This window comes from Vombatus ursinus, unplaced genomic scaffold (assembly GCF_900497805.2).
Source record: "Vombatus ursinus unplaced genomic scaffold, bare-nosed wombat genome assembly UNPS02014848.1, whole genome shotgun sequence".
Classification (NCBI taxonomy): domain Eukaryota; kingdom Metazoa; phylum Chordata; class Mammalia; order Diprotodontia; family Vombatidae; genus Vombatus; species Vombatus ursinus.
In genome coordinates, this window is record NW_020954626.1 from 6677096 (window position 1) to 6697046 (window position 19951).

At 36.5% G+C, this 19951-nt stretch overlaps 1 protein-coding gene across 5 annotated transcripts in view; it reads right to left on the reverse strand.

Annotated features, from left to right (window-relative positions):
- The window catches only part of RAB27A (RAB27A, member RAS oncogene family), an 89211-nt gene that overhangs the window by 7983 nt on the left and 61277 nt on the right, over positions 1-19951 (reverse strand). For all 5 annotated transcript variants that reach the window (XM_027840766.1, XM_027840762.1, XM_027840764.1 and 2 more), the window contains 4 exons: positions 11290-11464; positions 9932-10017; positions 7312-7415; positions 3876-3999 (listed from right to left, as the gene is read on the reverse strand). In XM_027840766.1, the coding sequence (XP_027696567.1) occupies positions 3876-3999; positions 7312-7415; positions 9932-10017; positions 11290-11442 (467 nt within the window). In that variant the 5' untranslated portion in view covers positions 11443-11464. The remainder of the gene's footprint in view (positions 1-3875; positions 4000-7311; positions 7416-9931; positions 10018-11289; positions 11465-19951) is intronic.

Consider the following 19951-nt stretch of genomic DNA (forward strand, 5'->3'; position numbering starts at 1 on the left):
TTGAGTTCCAAATTTTCTCCCCATTTCATGGTAGTGTTTTGAAAGAGAACTTTTGACTTTAGAACACTAGGAAGAAAGTCTTGAATTTTCTTCATCCTGGGTTTCCTACTTCATTTATACCAAAGAGGGAATTGATTATGTCTTCAGATACTTTTTATAAAGAAGGCTTTATTTACGGTATTTTGAAATTTCTATTTCATCTGACAGTGTTCAAAAGCAGAATCAAAAATTCTTTCTTTCTAGTTTTTATAGAAACAAATGGATCCTACTGACAGAATGGAGTGGATGAAAATATATCCACCAACCTCTCCATCAGAAGTTCTTAACCCGGGGTCTAAGGATCCCAAGGAGTCCCTGGATAGATTTCAGGGGTCCATGAACTTTGATGGGAAAATAATTACATCTTTATTTCTACTAGCCTCCATATGAAATTTAACATTTCCTTTAGTTATTTGAAAACATTATTCTGAAAAAGGATCCATAGGTTTCAACAGCTTGCCAAAGGTGGCCATGACACACACACAAAGGTTAAGAAACCCTGTTCTAGATAACAGTGCCCTTTCTCCCACCCACCCTAGATTTAATCTTGTTCTTGCCATTAAGAGTTGTGTTACTTGTCCTTAAGTACACAGGGTATTCCAAAAATCTTAGTACAGTTTTAAGCTTAAAACTGCACTAAGATTTTTGGAATGCCCTAACTAAAAGCTTCAGTGAACACTGATACTATGCATGTGCAATCTTCCTACTGCATAATTGCTAGAATCACTTTGGGGACATAATGTCACTTTATTTCAAACATTTTAATCTATAAGTAAAATTATTCTGTAAGTGAAAAATGTTTAGAAAACACACAAAATTATTTCAGTGACAAACTCCAGGCTTTTTTTCTTCTTGAATGTCTCATTATTGTTTGGCTTAGCTTAAGAATTGAAGCCTTTAATCAATTACACACTTTGTATTTATATAGAATTAGTCTGTATCCAAGTATATACTGGAGTTTTGTATTATTCACTTCTCTCCACAAGATGGTGCTAATGTAGTACTGCTTTTTGGTTAACTACTTGTCTGAAAATGTTTTTATCTTTTGAGAAAAGGTATACTGATGGCTACTTTCAGAATGTTAAAAAAAATAGCACAGGTTTCTGGAAGAAAGGAGCATGACTTATGAAAGATAACAATGATTAAACTTTACTTTTCTTGTTGCCAATCCTTTATTTATAACTTATTTCCCTAGAGTATCACCTCTACTGACTCTTCTAAATCTCTAGATCCAATCTCATCTTCTCTCTTTCTGCATCACCCTCAACCTCAGCAATCAACCCCAATTATTTTGATGATATCATAGACATCCTCAATGTTACCCAAAATATTCTTCTCTACAACAATCCTCTGAAGCATGCTCAAGGGACCCAAAAGGATGGTTGAGGAGCCTGCTTCCAGGACCGGGCCCTCATTAACCAGTCCCCCATTAGTCTCCTAAGACCAACTTCTCAGTCTCTAGCCTAGATTTGATTCCTTCCAAATTCCTGAGGATCCTCTCTGCCATGTTTAATTCCATCTTCCTGTACTGTTCCACCCAATATCTCCCTCTCCCCTGGATACTTCCCTCTTTCCCTTCAAACACACACACAGCTCTTCCCTCCTCTCTCTCATCTTGGGAAGAAAAAAAATTGCTTGACCCAACTATCTTAATGGAATCGTAGACTTTTGACCTTGGAAGGATCTTGTAGATCATATAGTCTTATTCTGCTCCTTCCTTTCACTGCCTCTATTTTCTTACCATCCATTTCTTTCTCAACCCTTTGTAATTTGGCCCATCTTTACCAGTCTACTTAAATCACTCAAACTACAGCTAATGGCTTCATAATTATAAAATCTAATGGCCTTTTCTTATATCTCATTCCTCTTAATCTAAATCTTTATCTTCTCATGCCTGTATTACTACAGTCGACTCCAAACTGGTCTTCTGGTCTCCAGCTCTCATCCTTCCTACTTATGCTGAACACTGCCCTGAAACTAATCTTCCTTTGAAAAAAAAAATACCACTGATTTTGCATTACTCCCTACTCAAAAACCCTCAATGACTCTCCACTAACTATAGAATAAAGTCCACATTCCATAAGCGAAAATTCATGAGGGAATCTGGCATGGTGGATTAAGAACTAACCTCAAAGTCAGGAAAAAAAAAAAAAGAGTTCAAGTCCTGCCTGCGACATCTACTGATTATGTGACATCTACTGACTATGTGACCTTGGGCAAGTCACTTAATCTATTAGTGCCTCCAGGCAATTCTAGTTACAGGGCAGGTGCCAATGTGTATTAGCAGAGGGAATTTTCTATACCAATAAAATCACATAACTGGTTAAAAAAAGAAAATCATAGTCCTACACAGACTAAACCTATGTTGCTTGCCCCACCTTATCTCCTATAGCTTCTTGGCACACTTTCCCCAAGTAGTTTCTGCTGTTTCCAAGAATAAATTGAGCAGAGAATAAAGTAATGACAGAGTAAAATTCCCATCTTAGCCCTTTAACTTCTGGCTAAAATTTTTAAGAATATTTTTTCCCCTTAGTAAGGTATTCTTTCTCTCTCTCTCTCTCTCTCTCTCTCACACACACACACACACACACACACACACCTTTTGCCTCTGCACTGCCACACTCAGATGGAGCTTTCCATTCAATTAAATGAGAGAAATTTGAGATCTTCATCAGTGAAAAGTAAACTTCCTTTTTGGTAGGTCCTTTCACAAACAGTAACAGATGACTCCTCTAAAATCCAGTCCATAAACCCCTGGCCACTCAGTAAGACAGACCAGAATCTCAGAAAATATTTTGCTAGCCTATCCACCACATCAACACATCCTAAGCCAAAAGGATTCTTCCTAACCAGTGCCTTTCCCCAATATCTCCTCCCTTCTGTACATCCTGCATAGTCAGTCTAGTTTAGTCAGTCAGTCATTCAACTAGCATTTAAGTATTTATTATTATCAACTAGTATTTAAGTATTTATTGTATGACAGACACCATGTCAAGCACTAGAAATGCAAAGAAGGGTGAAAAATGGTTCCTGTGCTCCAGAAGTTCACATTCTAATGAGGGAGACAACATGCATATAACTATGGACAAATGGGAGGTAATTTCAGAGAGAAGACACTCTGGAACAGGGGTGAGTGACCTGAGGTCTCAAGGCCACACGTAGCCTTATAGGTCCTCAAGTGCAGCCCTTTGAGTGAATCCAAACTTCACAGAATAAAAACCTTTAATAAAAGAATTTGTTCTGTAAAACTTGGACCCAGTCAAAAGGCCGCACTAGCGGACCTAGAAGGCCACATGTGTTCTCAAGGCTGCAGGTTCCCCACCCTTGCTCTGGTCTTAATGTTCAGAGACCATGTTTGGGAGGCTTGATTGAAACTCCTCTGCCCTTGTGCTTCCAATTTTGACTTTTTTTTGCTAAAAGACTAGATTCCTTGGATCCAGAGGAACAGAAAGTACCCTAGTTCCAGAATACTTACCTATTTATGCCATAGGGAAAAGGTAGAGGCAATCACAGCCCCGTTTTGGACATTGAGCAGTCTAAAAATAGGGAACAAAGGTCCCTGAAGGTAAGGATTACTTAGTCTCAGCTCTACCCTGGCCTAATATTCTCCTCTCTGCAGGGATTCATCCTAAGAAAATAAAATGGAGCAGAACATCACATGAGCCTACTTCCTTCTTCTATGAAATCCACTTCAATAGGATCTTAAAACATGTAGTCTGGTGTCTCCAAAGGTCAACATTATAATAGGTTTTTACTAAGCCTCCAAATTCATATGATAGTAGTCACCTTTTAAAAACCCAACAGTTTCCTTTTCACCTTGTCACAAAAAAACTCACCCATATTTTTCAGCAAGTTCCCTGGCTTCCTCTTCTTTTACTACTCTCTGGTCTTCCAGGTCACTTTTATTACCGCAGAGCACTACATCTGGGCTTTCACAATATGCGTGCATTTGGAGTTGGCCTATCAATAGAATAAACACAAGAAGTGGTTATAGGTGCACAGTAATGCAAACAGCTTAACACTTAAAACAGTTCATTAAATTGTAAAATTCTGGGGTGGAGACTAGGAACAAAATAATTTTACCTAAGTATATGCTATAGCTTACAAATACTGCACAAAGAAGGGTTTAAAATTTTTCAAACTTCCTCTTCTCTTCTCAACACACACCAAGGAATTTATGCTCACTCATACTTCTATTAGACAAATGATTTAAAAAACAATAGATGTTGATTAGAGCAATTTCTACTGCTACTGTTCATTTCCAAACTTAAATTTTTTTTGATATTCATTCTCATTTTACTATAGCAATCAAATGAAAAATGACTTTCTATCTAACCCATTTCTGTTTGAATTTTTTTTCCACTGAATTTTCTTGTTTCCCACTATATTTCTTTCCCACTGGGGTAAATCTAGAACAAACAACAGGATTTCATTGGGAGGGAGAGAATTAGCAGTCACAACAATGAAATAAATCATGGCGTCAAATAGAACCCTCAGGAATTCTAGAAGGCTAAAATAACTGTAATTCTTATCCCTTGGGTTTGTAGGGTTTTTTCCTCATTGTTATGCTGCCCTACATGTAGACACAAGAGAAAACATAATTAAACCACATAATAATAATGTCAACTAGTCAAGCATCATAATCTCCCAAAGAACAAAGACTTTTTTTTTAATTACCAACCCTAAAATGTCAGTCTTATGACAGACACTTTCCTAATCCTCTATTGCCACATTTTCTTTCAAACCAAAATGCTTTCTTCCCTCCTCTTTTCTCTCCTATTATCTTATTTTTCTTCCCTTTTTCTCTGTCTTTGTATTCTTTTATTATATTGTTCCATCTCTTTTCAAATTCCCTTCCCCTCTTTGTCATTCCACTGTTCACTATTCTCTAGTTTCATTAATAAAGCACTTTGAACATAGAATACATAAAGGTTCTGTGATTTTATCAGAGTTTGTGGGAACTCCCTCTACCAAGGCAGATTGCAGACCATCCATAACTTAGTTAAGTTCTAGGTAATTTTTTGAAACATATGAAGGTACAAACAGTTAGTAACTGTCCGAGGCAGGATTTGAAACCAGGTCGTCCTGTCACCAAGTCCAGCACTCTTATCAGCTATACCAAGCTGCCTTTGTATATTAGCATGAAATGTTATTATAAAACCATCTTCAATCACTAAGTGCTTTGGGTGCATATTTTGTCCCTCCTCCTAGATTGTCAGGGCTTTCTAGGCAAGGACCTCATCTAATCCATCCTCGGGTGTGCTAGGAGCTCAAATCCTTGCTAAGTGCTAAGGCATAGTCAGTATGTTTACCTGATTCTATTCTTTTGGAATTTAATGTTTAATAAGGTCATGTGTCATACCATACTTCTGAAGAAGTTATTATCATTTTTAAGAACTGTGATAACAAACTTTCTATACCTGAGTTCCACTAAAGAATTTTAGTGGAATTTAGCTGATTTGAAACAGCTTAAACGAGATTTATATACACTGACATCAGACATTTTTATAGGATTTTTGAAAATTACTATATACATATATGTAGTATATGGATATACAATATATCTGTGGTGGGACAGAGGTGAGAATTACTTTCAAATACTCCCTGAAGCACCCAGAAATAGAACCCATTCTATTATTTTTGGACTCTGAAAGCCCAAGAGAACACAAGAGAACTGGTTCAGATTTGCTACTATCATGAACTTAATGTCACAAATGCCCCCATCCTGCCTATCATCTATTGATTCCAAATAAAACCAGCATTATTTGCAAAGGGCCGTAAGGCAGATAGAGAAACTATGCACCCACACCCCATCCCATCCCACTCCAACACCAGGAACAGTACACCTCCAAACAACCAGTAATGGGTAAATATTGGATGAATGTATCACCTCTAAATGATCTCTAAGATCTCTTTTACTTTATGTCCCACACTTAAGAATTATCTCCATTTTTAAGTGGAAACTGAGGTCTAGAGAGGGTTGTTGACTTGCCCAGAATCACAAAGATAGTGTCACACTTAGAAGTCAACCCACATCTTCTGACTGTAGTATTCCTATTGTATCTGTTGTTGTTCAGCCCTTTTCAGTCTTGTCTACCTCTTCATGACCCCATTTGAGATTTTTTTAGCAAAGATACTGAAGTGATTTACCATTTCCTTTTCTAGCTCATTTTATAGATGAGGAACTGAGACAAACTTGTCCAGGGTCACACAGCTAGTAAGTGAAGCTGGATTTGAACTCATGAAGAGGGGTCTTCCTGATTTCAAGCCCAGTGCTCTATCCATTTTGCCACCTAACTGTCCAATAAACTTATTACTATACCACCAAATCATGCAGAGCAAATATTTTTGAGGTTTTTTCTCAGAATATGGAAGGGATTTGTTTGTTTACTTGTTTCAGAACTCTAATTTCATTGGTACCGAGAAGTTCCAGTGAGAAAGCTCCCTCTACCAAAGCAAAGCATTCATTGTTTTGCAATTTATAATCTTAGAGAGTTGACTGGGCTTCTGAGAAGTTAGGAGACTAAATGACTATGCCTGAGGTCATACATCCAATATATGTCAAAGGCAGCACTTGAACTCATGTCTTCCTGACTCTGAGGTCAACTCTATCTATTCTGTGCTATGTTACCAATCAGAAGGAGGAACTGGAAAATAGGAGGAGATAGAAAATGTTTTGTTTTGTTTTAATTCCAATATATTCTACAGCCTTCGGTAACTATTTAAAATACAATCAGAATAATAGAAAAAATACACCTAGCTTTCAAATAACCATGATAACAAAAAAATAGGAAGAGCAGAAAGATAAAATCTGCCAGGTGCCTCAAAAGCTCATTTTAATCCATATCATCAATTACTCTCCTCCAGAAAACCAACTATCGCAGCTAATGAATAACTAAATTGACAAGTGTTTCAACTCCATCCTGCATGAGCAATTTAGTTTATTAGCCATCATTGCCAAGAAACCTAAACAATAGAAGATATGACATCTTCATTGGATAATTTCTTTAGTGAGTTGTAGTCTTGTTTTCTTTCATGGTCTAAGGTTCAGTCCTATCTGAAAACTGCAACATAGATTACATGATTTCTCAAAGACTTTCTAGCCTTACTTGTCTATAATTTTTCTAAATAAGGCAGGAAAGGATAATTATTGAGTTCAAAGTCAGATGGGGAAAAAATAAATACTTTAATAAGTTACAAACTGGATTAATTATTGAGTTAACATAGATAAGCACCTTCGTCTAAGTCATATAAAAAAAAAAAACTACTTACTTAACCAGTTTCGGACATTGAGAAAACTTTGCTCATTGGTCAGATCAAAAAGGAGAAGAAAACCCATTGCATCTCTGAAGAATGCAGTTGTCAGGCTACGAAACCTAGGAACACAAAAGCAAAACTACAAGTTAGTGGTCCCTTCATAGGAAACCAGACACTTAATTTAAATTATGGTTCCTTGTGAGTTACAATGTTTCCATAAAGGTTATTTGCCTGTAAACCTGTAAACACAAGACTCAGAAGATCATGCACAAAATTATTACACCAATGTTGCATTCATTTATTATCTACTTTCATATAAACCTGTTTAGCTATTTATTTGGTCACAAAGCTTCTCTCCACACAAAGTCTAGGCAACCCAGTCAGTCCACTTAACACAGATAACAAGAGCTAATTCCTGAGCCCATAACTTACCTAATAGTTTACGATGAGGCCATGAATCATTAGGCAATTGAACACTGATGTGTGTACTTGTCTTTTTATTTAGTGTTTTATTTTATTACTATAATTACTACTATCCCACATAATCATGCAGAGCAAATATTTTTGATGGTTTTTTTTTTCCTCAGAATACGGAAGGGATTTGTTTGTTTGCTAGTTTGTTTCAGAACTCTAATTTCATTGGCGTAGAGAAGTCTCAGCAAGGAAGCTCCCTCTACCAATGCAAATCATTCATTGTTCTGCAATTTATAATCTTAGAGAGTTGACTGGGTTTCTGAGAAGTTAAGAGGCTAAATGACTGTGCCTGAGGTCACACATCCAATATATATACCACTATAATGTTAGTAATTTTATTTATTTAATATTTTATTACATGTAAAAACAATTTTTAACATTTATTTTTAAGAATCTTTGAGTTCCAAATTTTCTCCCTCCTTCCCTCCTCTTCCACCTTTATTGAGAAGACAAGCAGTTTTATATAGGTTATACATGTGCAGTCACGCAAAACGTATTTCCATGTTAGTCATGTTATGAAACAAACACTTGTGTATATTTTTTAATTTTTTTTTTACTGGACCTTTGACTTCATCAGTATAAGAAGATCCTGGTAAGGAACTTCCTGTACCAACACACGCTAGTTGTCTGAGGCTAAGAGACTTACCCAGGATCTCACAGCCAATGTGTGTCACAGGCAAGACTTGAATCCAAGTTTTCCTGACTCAAAGGCAAGCTTTCTGTCCACCACACCACATTTCCTCTAAATGTATTTGTGTGTATACATTATAGGCATACATTACACATATACTAGAGGACAGAAAGCTGGACTTAGGAAGACCAAAACTCAAATCCTGCCTTAGATAATTACTAGCTTTGTGACTCTAGGCTGGACCACTCAGCCTTAGTTTCATTAGTAAAATCAGGATGATAATAATAGCACCTTCCTCCCAGAGGGGTTATGAGGATCAAATGAGATAACATGTAAAGTACTTTGCAAACTTTTAAAGTACTATTTACAAATGCGAGGTGTTATTATGGTTGTGAAAACTTTGGGGTAACATTACAACAAAATACTAACATATCTGTGTACAGATGTGTATGGATTTTAAGTTTTATAAAGCACCTTACATATTTTAATCTCATCAGAGACTCACAACAGCTTTGTGAGATAAATATTACAGGTATCATCCCAATTTTACAGATGAGAAGACTGAGGTTCAGAGCAGGAGAAAAAGAGGTTAAGGGATTTGTTCATGTTCACATGGCTAACAAGTATTGAAGCAGAATTCTAAGCTGGGTCTCTCCTGATTACAATATTCTTTCCACTATTCCTCACTGCTACAATGTGTCCTCTGGCCTCTAAATTCAAGCTTTTCCCAAAGGCTATTGTAACAGAGTTTGGAGAGAAATAATGACTCAGTCACTAACCTCATCTATTCCCTTCTCCTGTTTCCTTCTCTCTCCCAAGACTTGGAGCAACATGCAGCTCTCTGCTTCATCCCCTTTCCTGCCCTGCCCATCTCAACCACCAGGCTTCAAGGAACACATGTAAAATGAATTTAAGTCATCCAACCAGGTGTGGTAGGTTTTCTTCAAATATTGATTTCAAATAACTATCATTCTAACATTAAAAACAGCTGTTTCTCAGACCCAACCAAATTCTAGGCAAGCAGGCTCAGAGAGGTAACAGAAGCTCTGAAATGAAAGCAATATCATGCCAAGGCTCCGTGTACTATTCCTGTTGGGTCTCTAGATTCTGATAGTGAGAACTCTGATCCGCCTAAAATTTCCAAGAACTTTCAGCAGTTGAGTTTTAACGATGCAGCCACATTTATTCAAACACACACACACACACACACACACACACACACACACACACACACACGGTCCCCATTAGCAAAAAGAAATTAAGGAAACGGTATGAGGGAAACATATTAACATAAAATGCCTGTAAAATAAATAACCAATTCTGAAAAGATTATTTTTCCCTTTAGACTTATGGAAAACAAAACCCTCATCCTCATGTCAGTCTGATAAATTTTCTGTTCATTTGGCAACACATTTCTTGCCCAGGTGCATGTCAGGCAACTGGCCAGTTCTCTTCTGATCATGTGACTGGATGTACATCATTGCTAGCTTTGTGTTCCTCCCATGACTAGTACATGACTCTAGGCCTCACCTTTCTTGCCCTGCTGTGTCCCATAACTGCAGATGGATTCTCTGGCCTCTGCCAACTGCTCCGTCTGGCCCGTTGGCCCTGTATACCTAGAAGAGGTAAATTTCACAAAGTAAAACAGGGAAACAAAACACCTCTTCAGTGAACGGTAAACAATTACCTGCTACCTTATCAGAAACTTCCTGTTTATGGAAATCTCCTTAAAGTTGATGAACCTGCTGACTCAGGTGGAAGGAGGCAGATAAGTTGCAACTTCAGATAAGAGAGGGCTTTCTTCCCCACCCAAATCCCTTCCTGTGATGTTATATATCCAAATTTCAAAAATAAATATCATTGAGCTAGGAGTTTGGAGTTGATTTTTGTTTCCCCCACCCTTGTGGGTTTGGGGTGGGGGGTGGCTTTGGGGTTTGTTTTCTTTTTTACAAAAAATAGAGAAAAATGATAGAATTTGAATTATTTCTAGTCTGGTTTTTTTTTAAACATTCTTATTCACTTTAGGGATAAGAAAGGAATCAAAAAGCAAACTATTATGATTTCTCATTCTAGTAAAGAAGGATCTGGGGACCTCTTTAAAAGGCATCTCAACAGTTGCTAGGACTAAAGGTGCCTTGCACCACCAGCACACAGCCCATATTGCTGTTGTTGATACAAGTATCATGGGGGACTGGTCAATGGGACTCCCATCCTCATGGTATGAGAACCCTTTGAGGACAGGGCTTTCACTGAGCAATTCCAAAAAACACTACTTGAAAATTATTTATGAATATCATTATTGTTAATGGTAGTATCAACATCATCATGCTTTGTTCTGGTGATGATATCTGATAAATGACAACCAACAGTACATAAATGCGAATGAATGCATCTTTAGCAAAGTCAGACCCATGATTTCAGATACAGTGGCCAAAAAAATGTGCATAATAAAAGCAAATAAAAATTTCAGAGAATGTTGGCATTGGCATGTACTTTAAGGAACATCTAGTCAAACCACCTTCACCTCATTTTACATATGAAGAAAATGAGTTTCAGAGAAAGTGGTTTGCTAAGGGTCACATAATCAATTAGTGGTGGCATCTTAGTCTCTTGACTCTTATTCCCATGCTTCTCTACTTAGCCATTTTTAGCTTTTGTCTATTTTGGCTATGTTCATGGATTTAAAAAATCTCTTTGGTGATTTTTTTATAGTCTTGCTCAGGTCAAATGAGATTAATTTATTACTTTTACTTTTTTTTACTTTTAGGTGCCAACCTCTGCCCTCTCCCCATATCTCCAAAGTCAACAAAAAAAAAATACAAGCAAATCCTAAACGTTTACTCGGAGATTGTGTTTTTAAATACCAAAGACAAGCATTGGGAACTTACCACTCTCTTTTCCCTGAAGTCAATGCCCACTGTTGTGATAAATTTGGAGTTAAATTTGCCATCTGTGTACTGGTAAAGTAAGCTGGTCTTCCCAACTCCAGAGTCACCCAAGGCTAAAAACTTGATGAGATAATCATAGTCCCCATCAGACATAATGAAAAACTCAGTAGTTTACCTTCAAAATACAAAATACAAGAAGAATGTTAGCATTCTAAGTATATCAAAAGACAGCCTAACAGTGGATTCAACAATGTTTACTGACAGTCAACAATGTGCTCAGCATTACACTAAAGGTTCTAAAGGAATATAAAAGAAACAATCCTCTGTCTTTGAAACTTGCCTAATCTAGGGCATAAATGCACGCACACACACACACACTCACTCACACACAGATATAAATATACATATGTATGTATGTATGTATACACACATACATGAAATATATAAATTACTGTGCAAGTGAAGGAAGTTTTTTTTAATTTAATAAGTATTTTATGAATTGGTCAGAATAAAAAGCTCAAACATATAGAATAATCATAAAAACTTATGTTCTCATGGGGATTTATGGCTTACAAAATATTTTCCTCAGAACGACCCTGTGAAATAGCAGCTAGTATGATTATTATTATCTTCATTTTACACAGATGAGGAAATGGAAGGTCAGAGAGGTTAAGTGACTTACCCACAACATGATAATAGCCCCAAAGTGTTACTAGAAAAAGCACCAATGAACAGGAACGGAAAAAGAAATAAGGGAAGGAGAAAAAGATCAGAGAAGAGATGGGTGTGATAAAAGAGACTAAAAAATAAAACTGTCGACATTATCGTCTGCAAGTAGGTCCAACTTCTCCTCCTCATCTCCCATCAGTGAGTCTCCCAATGCTATATCCTTAGATCTTTTATACTTCTTATTTTGAATTCTGGGAAAGTTCATGCATATCCAAAGACAGTAAGTATAATGGAATGTGCATTGAATATGGAGTCAGAAGACATGAGCACATATCCCATATCCATTACTGATAATCTGTGTGATCTTAAACAAGGCATTTATCCTCACTTTCCCCATCTGTAAAGTATAGATAATACTTTCATTACCAACCTCATAGGGTTTGTGAAAACACTAAATGAGATTACAAGGCACTGTATCAATTGTAACTCCCAGGTGAATATGTTAGAACACAAAGCATTCTGCAAACTGTAAAGTTCTATATTAGTATAATTTCTATTACTCTATTCAGTTGGGTTTTTTTTATTACACCTAGGATGACAAATTCTCATGAGAGATAACATATATTTCAAGCTAAATTTTGCAAGCAGAATTCTTCTTTCCCACTTCACTGTGAACTATAAAATCAAGGGTCTGCACGCCTTTGCACATGTTCCACAAGATGGTATGATAAACTCATCTTCCTGGAAGATCACCACTTCTAATTAGGCCTGCACTTCAAGTTTTAGGTTTGACTCATGAGGGAAGAAGGAGAGAGAAGGTGAGACAGAGACTTTAGTGACTGAGTGACCAGAAAAAAAATGTAAGAGGTCTCCCTTATACTTTTCTTGATACTCTTCCAAGAAGGTTGTTGACCTCTGTACCAAGTATTCCTAAATATCATGCAAAATTGAGTCCCATTTTCTTTATTTGGAAATACCTTTTTTTTTTACCAGAATGGCTATTTCTAGTTAGTTGTAATTATTCATTTGTACGAGATGGTTTTGTTCCCCAAAGAACTTTGAAATTCCAAAGTCAATCCATTTGGAAATTCAACTGAATCTTACCTTAGGATGGCTTACTTTTTCTTACCCCATGTCTTCTTCACAGAAAACCCACATGAAGCTCAAGGAATAACCTAAAATACTATCCCATATTCAACACTTCTACCTTCCTACCTACACAGACACAGACACAGACACACACACCATACATTAGAGATTTCACAAAGAAAATGCTTTAAAGGTGTTAAATTTCTTCCTATTTGTTGTTATTCACCCCTATCCACCATCTTCATAATCTTTATTTCTTGTGTAATTACTTCAATCTTCTATTCTTCTCATTAAAATTTAGGTATTAAGATTGTTATCTTTTCTCTCTTATCTCAGCTCCAGCTATTCCTTCCAATATGTAGAAGAACTTCCAGTTTCTCCTTTTTTTCCACTCCTCCCCAAGATCCAGTTATAGACACTTACCCAAAACTTCCACGACCTGTCAGAACACTGAATCTTTGCCCAACTCCACTGCACTCCTAGACACATACCTGCTACCCAGCAGCTCCAGGCTGTTCAGCTATCTTGCATCCTGTTTCTCATACCACTAGACAGTCTACAAGGGCAGAGCCTTTGCAAACATTTGTAATTCTATTTATACAATATGAATTATAACACTTTGATTGTAATGGTTTTCTATTTAACTGGTGTGGCTTCTGTATGCACAGGTAATAACGCATGAAGGAGCCACTGGTTCTTTCTCCCAAAAGATGTCATATCTCCACCATTATAGTATATGATTGTTACATCATGTAATAAGAGAAAGAACACTTTGGTAGAAATATTCTATTATCTTACAACTATAACATCACATTTGGCCCTAAAAGGGCTAAAATAAGAAACTGAGATTTGAAAATTAGATGCTTAAAACTTAACTCAATTTACCATCCCTTTTATACTTCCCTCTTTTTCAGTGAGAAAGCAGAGAGCACATCTAGCTCTGTCGCGAAAATGCTAAAAGAAATGGACAAGACAGCAAATATTGATTTTCTTCAACTCTCCTCTGTCCTTAACTCATTTTATACATTCAGAGAAAAGATAACCTTAACAATATTTCCACATCACCAAAGTTAGAGGATCATGTGACAGAAAACATTTAATTCAACAAACATTACACTGCATGCTATGCTAGCTACCACAGAGGATACAAAAATGAGTAAGACACTGTCCCTGCCCCAAATAATAAAAGGTAAAATTTATATAGTACTTTTCAATTTACAAATAAGTCTCCTCACAATAAATCTGTGAGATAGATTAGTACAAGTATTATTGTTTCCATTTTACAGATAGAAAAGCTGAGGCTCAAAAAAGGTGATAGAGGGGATCAAATGTAAGGAAGATACATAAATGAATAGGACATTATCCCTGCCTATTATAACAGCTCAGGTTTATATAGTGCTTTACAAAAGCACCTTCCTCAAAATAAACCTGTGAGGTAAAAAGCACAAATATTGTTATCCCATTTTACAAATGTGGAAACTGAGGCTCAAAGAGGTATAATGGCATGGGCACACAGCTAGTAATAAAGTTTCAGAGCTAGGATTTATACTCAGCTCTCTGCCCCCAAATCAATGCTCTTTCTCCTATTCTACGACATAAGGCTCATATGATATAGTGGAGAAACAACATGAAATCTATGGTATAAGGTAGGACAGAGGCATGACAGATATAGACTATAAGAGAAAAAAATCAAATTCAAGGTGAGTTTTGAAGACAAAGAGATCACATTCAGTTGGTAGCATCAGAAACAAACTTAATGGAAGAGACAGAGCTTAAGTTCAGGCTTAAGAATGTGTGAGAATTTAACAGGTGAAAGACCAATGGAGGACATTCCAGGCAATGCATGAACAAAGGCTTTGAGGTAGAAAAGCATGGGGTGTGTTTGAGGAACAGTGAATAATCCAGTTTGGCTACAGTAGAATAGGGGAATGGGAGTAGTGAAAGATAAGGCTGCAATCTTTTGATGAAGGGCCTTAATGCCAAGCTAAGGAATTTGGACTTTAATCAGTAAGCAACACAAAGGCTTGAAAGCACTGGCGTAAAATGATTAATTATAGACTTCTGAAGATTAATCTGACAATGTGTAGGCTAGTTTGAAGGGCTAAGAGACTAGAGGCTTGGGAGACATTTACAAGTAATGAGGGCCTAAACACAAGTGGTGGCAATTGTAGAAACAGGCATGAAAGATATTGTAGAGGTTTCTCCATTTTCTATAATGTATCAAATCTACTTTAACATAAATGAAAATTTCTCTAGACTGACAGCAGTTGATGGGACTCACCCAATCCTACTATCTGAAGAATTTACCATATAATATGGTCAGCTAGGTGGAGCAGAGGATAGAATACCAGGCCTAGAGTCAGGAAGACCCAAATTCAAATCCAGCCTCAGACATTTACTAGGTATGTGACCCTGGGCAAGTCACCTAACCCTGTTCTCCTCAATTTCCTCATCTGTAAAATGAGTCAGAGAAGGAAATGGCAAAGCACTCTGGTATCTTTGCCAAGAAAACCCTAAATGAAGTCACAAAGAGTCAGATAGGACTGAAACAACTGAACAAGCAGCCTCGGGGATTAGGAAAAACTTCATGAAGAAGGTGATGCCTGAACTGGGTCTAAAAGGAAACCAGTGTATCATGCACCAGACCAGAGATTTTTTACTTTTTTTCTTTCACAGACCCCTCTAGCAATCTGGTGAAGCCTATGGACCCCTTCTCAGAACAATGTTTTTTTTTTAATTATATAAGTATACACACAGAGAGAGATACATATAATTATATAAGAAACCAATTATGTTAAAAAAAAACATTTAAAAAACATGGGTCCTAGATGAAAAACTCCTACCCTAGACCAGTGATTTCTATTTTGAAGTTTGTAAACACCTAAGGAGTTCATCATGATGATCCAAAGGATTAATGCTAAAAATTATTTAGTGGTACCTTAAGTAGTAAATAATTGCCTAATTATGTTACAAATATATTTCTCCTTTATTACAATATGTATGTGCATGTTTAAAGTTTTATAGGTTTGTTTCTGCAGTGATTCATGATCATGTGCACGATTATTTTGATGTGTGTTCAGTGCTTATATCAAACATAGCTTCTAAGTCCAGTTAGTACAGTCTTACAGTTTCTCAACCCGTCATCAAATTGTTTCCAAACCATCACAAGGGCTTAACATTCTAACGTAAACTGATTCCCAGTGAATGATGAGATACATGTGCATACCCTCATTTTTATTTTGAACACTACTCTAGAGTGGCTTCCTCAGTCCTCTATAACCCTGTAATCATACCTTATTGTCTGTGTAATTACATAATCAAGATGTTATGAATGCATATATTCTTGCAGCATGGATATCAGGATGTTTGAAAACTATGATGGGTAGATATGTGTATTACAAAATCATCTTGAGACCATCACAAATCACCATAGATATTCTGCAGAAACAAATTCTAGAGTGCTTTTCATTGCAATATTAAGACCGTTTTTTCAATTTAAACTTATTTTCCACTTCTGTTACTATTTTTCTGTCTAGAGAATGTTCAAATGAACTGTTTGGCAACACTGGTCAGCTGTCCAGCTGAGTTTCTGTGAGAATATAGCTGCCATGCCAGTGGCAAAATAGAAAAAAGATTCTTTCCTTACAAGGATTAGTTTATATATAAATGATGTTAAAAAAGGGAAAAAAATATGTAATTGAACTTTAAGTATACCCACGGGTGTGGGTGTGTGTGTGGGTGTGTGTGTGTGTGTGTGTGTGTGTGTGTGTGTGTATGAAATTTAATGAACAGCTAGATGGTACAGTGGATAGAGCATTGGACCTGAAGTCAAGAAGACTCATCTTCCTGAGTTCAAATCTGGCCTCAGACATTTGCTAGCTGTGTGAACCTGGGCAAGTCACTTAGCCCCATTTGCCTCAGTTTCCTCATCTATAAAATGATCTGGAGAAGAAATTGGCAAACCACTCCAGGATCTTTACCAAAAAAAAAAAACTCTAAATGGGATCACAAAGAGTCAGACATGACTGAACAACAACATATAATTTAAGACCCAGCTCGTCATTGGCCAATAGAAAAGTAAATATTTTATATCATAACAATTCATTTTTGTCAACTGGTGATGTGGCTAAAAATAAAAAATAAACTTTCATCTCTCAGCAAGAGAGCTCATAAAATTTTCCTTCCATTGTCTACTTCATATTTATGTAATGAGTATTTTCATTTTATTCTTGTTTATTTCTGTTGTTGTTCTTGTTTAATAGATTAGTTGTGACCCCATTTGGGATTTTCTTAGCAAAAATACGAGAGTGGCTTGCCTTCTCCAGTTCATTTTACAGATGAGGAAACTGAAGCAAACAGGGTTAAGTGACTCGACCAAGGTCATGTAGCTAACAAGTGTCTGAAGCTGGATTTGAAGTCAAGCCCTCCTGACTTCAGAGTCAGAATCCAATCCACTGTGCCACCTAGCTAATCTTATTTATTTGATTTAAATCAAAATACAGAAATAAACTCAATGTGGAACTAGACTGAATATTGTGTTTGGTGTTAAGTCAAATATTATTATAAGCCCTTGTCCAAATAAAAAAGATCAGTTGAAATTAAACTTATAGATAACTATTATATTAAACATCTTCCAAATTATAACTTATTGCATTAAATATTGATATTCAACAAAATTTACAAAATTTAAACATTAATATGAAGTCATAAGCATGTGAGTTCTTGTTGGATTCCTTCTTTTAATTCTTACAGAACATTCTACCTAAAAATTCATAATTATTTTATAATTAGAGTATAATAATTTTATAGTTCATCTTCTTAACTATATATAGAATAAAAGATTTTATATTTAATAATAATAATTATGTAACATAAAATTTAATTTGTCATTATTTTGGACAAAATTATAGTTATTATAAGCATTTAATGAATAAATATAAAAGAATATTATGAGTAGTATATTAAATTATTCTTGGAGTTCACAACAGTTTTTGTTGTTGTTGAAAGGGTTTGTGAGACAAAAAATGTTGGGAACCACTATCCTAGACTATAAATATTGTGGCGTGGTAGATAATATAATTGTAGCCCAATGCCCTGCTTGGAGATAAGATAGGGAAGGAGACCCAGCTACAGCCTCCTGCTCCCCCCAAAGGCAGAAATCGCATTCTCCTCTGGAGAAGGCAATCCAGATCAGATACATATCCGTGCCACATGTAATCTGAGCCATATCTTTATTAGACAGCCACCCACATATATCTTCCATAGACAAGAATTGTCACATAGCTAAATTGTAACAGCTTGTCACAGCAGCCTTCTAGGGGAACTGGCCACAAGAGCTACTAGCAAGAAATATAAAAAGCCCGAGGATCTTGCTTCCAGCAAATATGAAGAGTAGGGAGACATTTGCAGTGATCTACATAGAGTACAGTATGTGATATTCATCTCCAAGTAACTGGTCTCAAAGTGCAAAGTGGGGGTCAGTCTCTTGCTTAGAGGAGAAAGGAAGAGGCCTATAGGAATGCCTGTCCACGTTCTAGGTTATCAGGGAGAATGAAGTGCTCCTTAAAAACCAAAACAATAACAATAGAGAAAGTCTTCAGTATCAAAACAAAGAAGAAAAATGATCTCAGGAGACAGAAAAGAATGCTGACCTCTGTCAGAAGGTTGGAAATGGGAAGACTGACAATGAAAAGAAAAGGAAGAAGGACCACCAAACATGTGAAGCTAAACAACGTTCTTCACAAAGAGGACGGAGCCAGCCCTTCTGAGGAGGAAGCAGCAGCCTGTCCTTCAAGGAATGAATGCTGTGGTTCCACAGAGGCATCATTCAGTAAGGATCAGAGCACGAAGAGACAAGAAGTGGGCCTGATGAATACGTTCTGAGGGCTCCAGAGGCAAATATTTATCAGTTCAGCATTAATAATAAAAATATGTGTTGTCATTCTAGGGAATGTATTTGGGACATGTTTGAGAACCTCCCAAGCCTTTTCAAAACAAATGACTACTACCCTCTTCTAAGGAAACACTACCTGAAGGATTCTATAAAACATTGCTAAGTATTAAAGTCTTGGCCAAAAAAAAAAAAAATTAAAGACCTCAGACGCTCATGTGGTATTTTCATCATGTGTTGTGATTGTAGAAGAGAAAGGTAGACTAGGGGAATAAATAGCTGGTAAAGAAGATACTGTGTGAGCAAAAGATTTGGATTTCTGGACCATGGCTCAAAATACAGGAATGATGGGCTTTTATTAAATGCATTCCATCCATAGCCAAAGGTCCAAATGGTAAGGTAAGATTTATTTGTCTGGAATCCAGCAAACATAACCCAAAGAGCTCTAAACTGAAAGGAAGAGAGAAGAAGAAAACAGAGTTTATGTGCATGTATCTAGCTAGACACCAAAGAGCAGGGGTTCTTAACTTTTTTGTGTGTCATAGTCCCTTTTGGCAGTCTTGTGAAGCCCACAGACCCCTTCTCAGATTATTGTTTTTAAATTCATAAAATAAAATACAGAAGATTACAAAGGAAATCACATACTGAAGTACAGTTATCAAAATATTTTTAAAAAGAAAACTTGCAGATCTCAATTTTAAAAACCTTGTCATAGATGTAGGTACAATATAGGAAGAAGAATGGCAATGAAAACACTCAAATTCATAAAAGGTAAGATCCAAGGGAAGAGCTGGAAGTAAAACACCAGGGCTTCAGATGTCTGCATACAAAAGCACAAAGAATGAGTAATAAAATGGTGAACCAGAGGTCCAGCTGCAAAGAAGGCAAATTTTTCCTCATAGTTATCACTGGGATTTAATGGGGTAGAATTTGTGACTAGAATGTGACTCTGGAACCATATACCAGAGAATGCCATTATATATCATGAAGATATATTCATGTAAGGAGATCTAG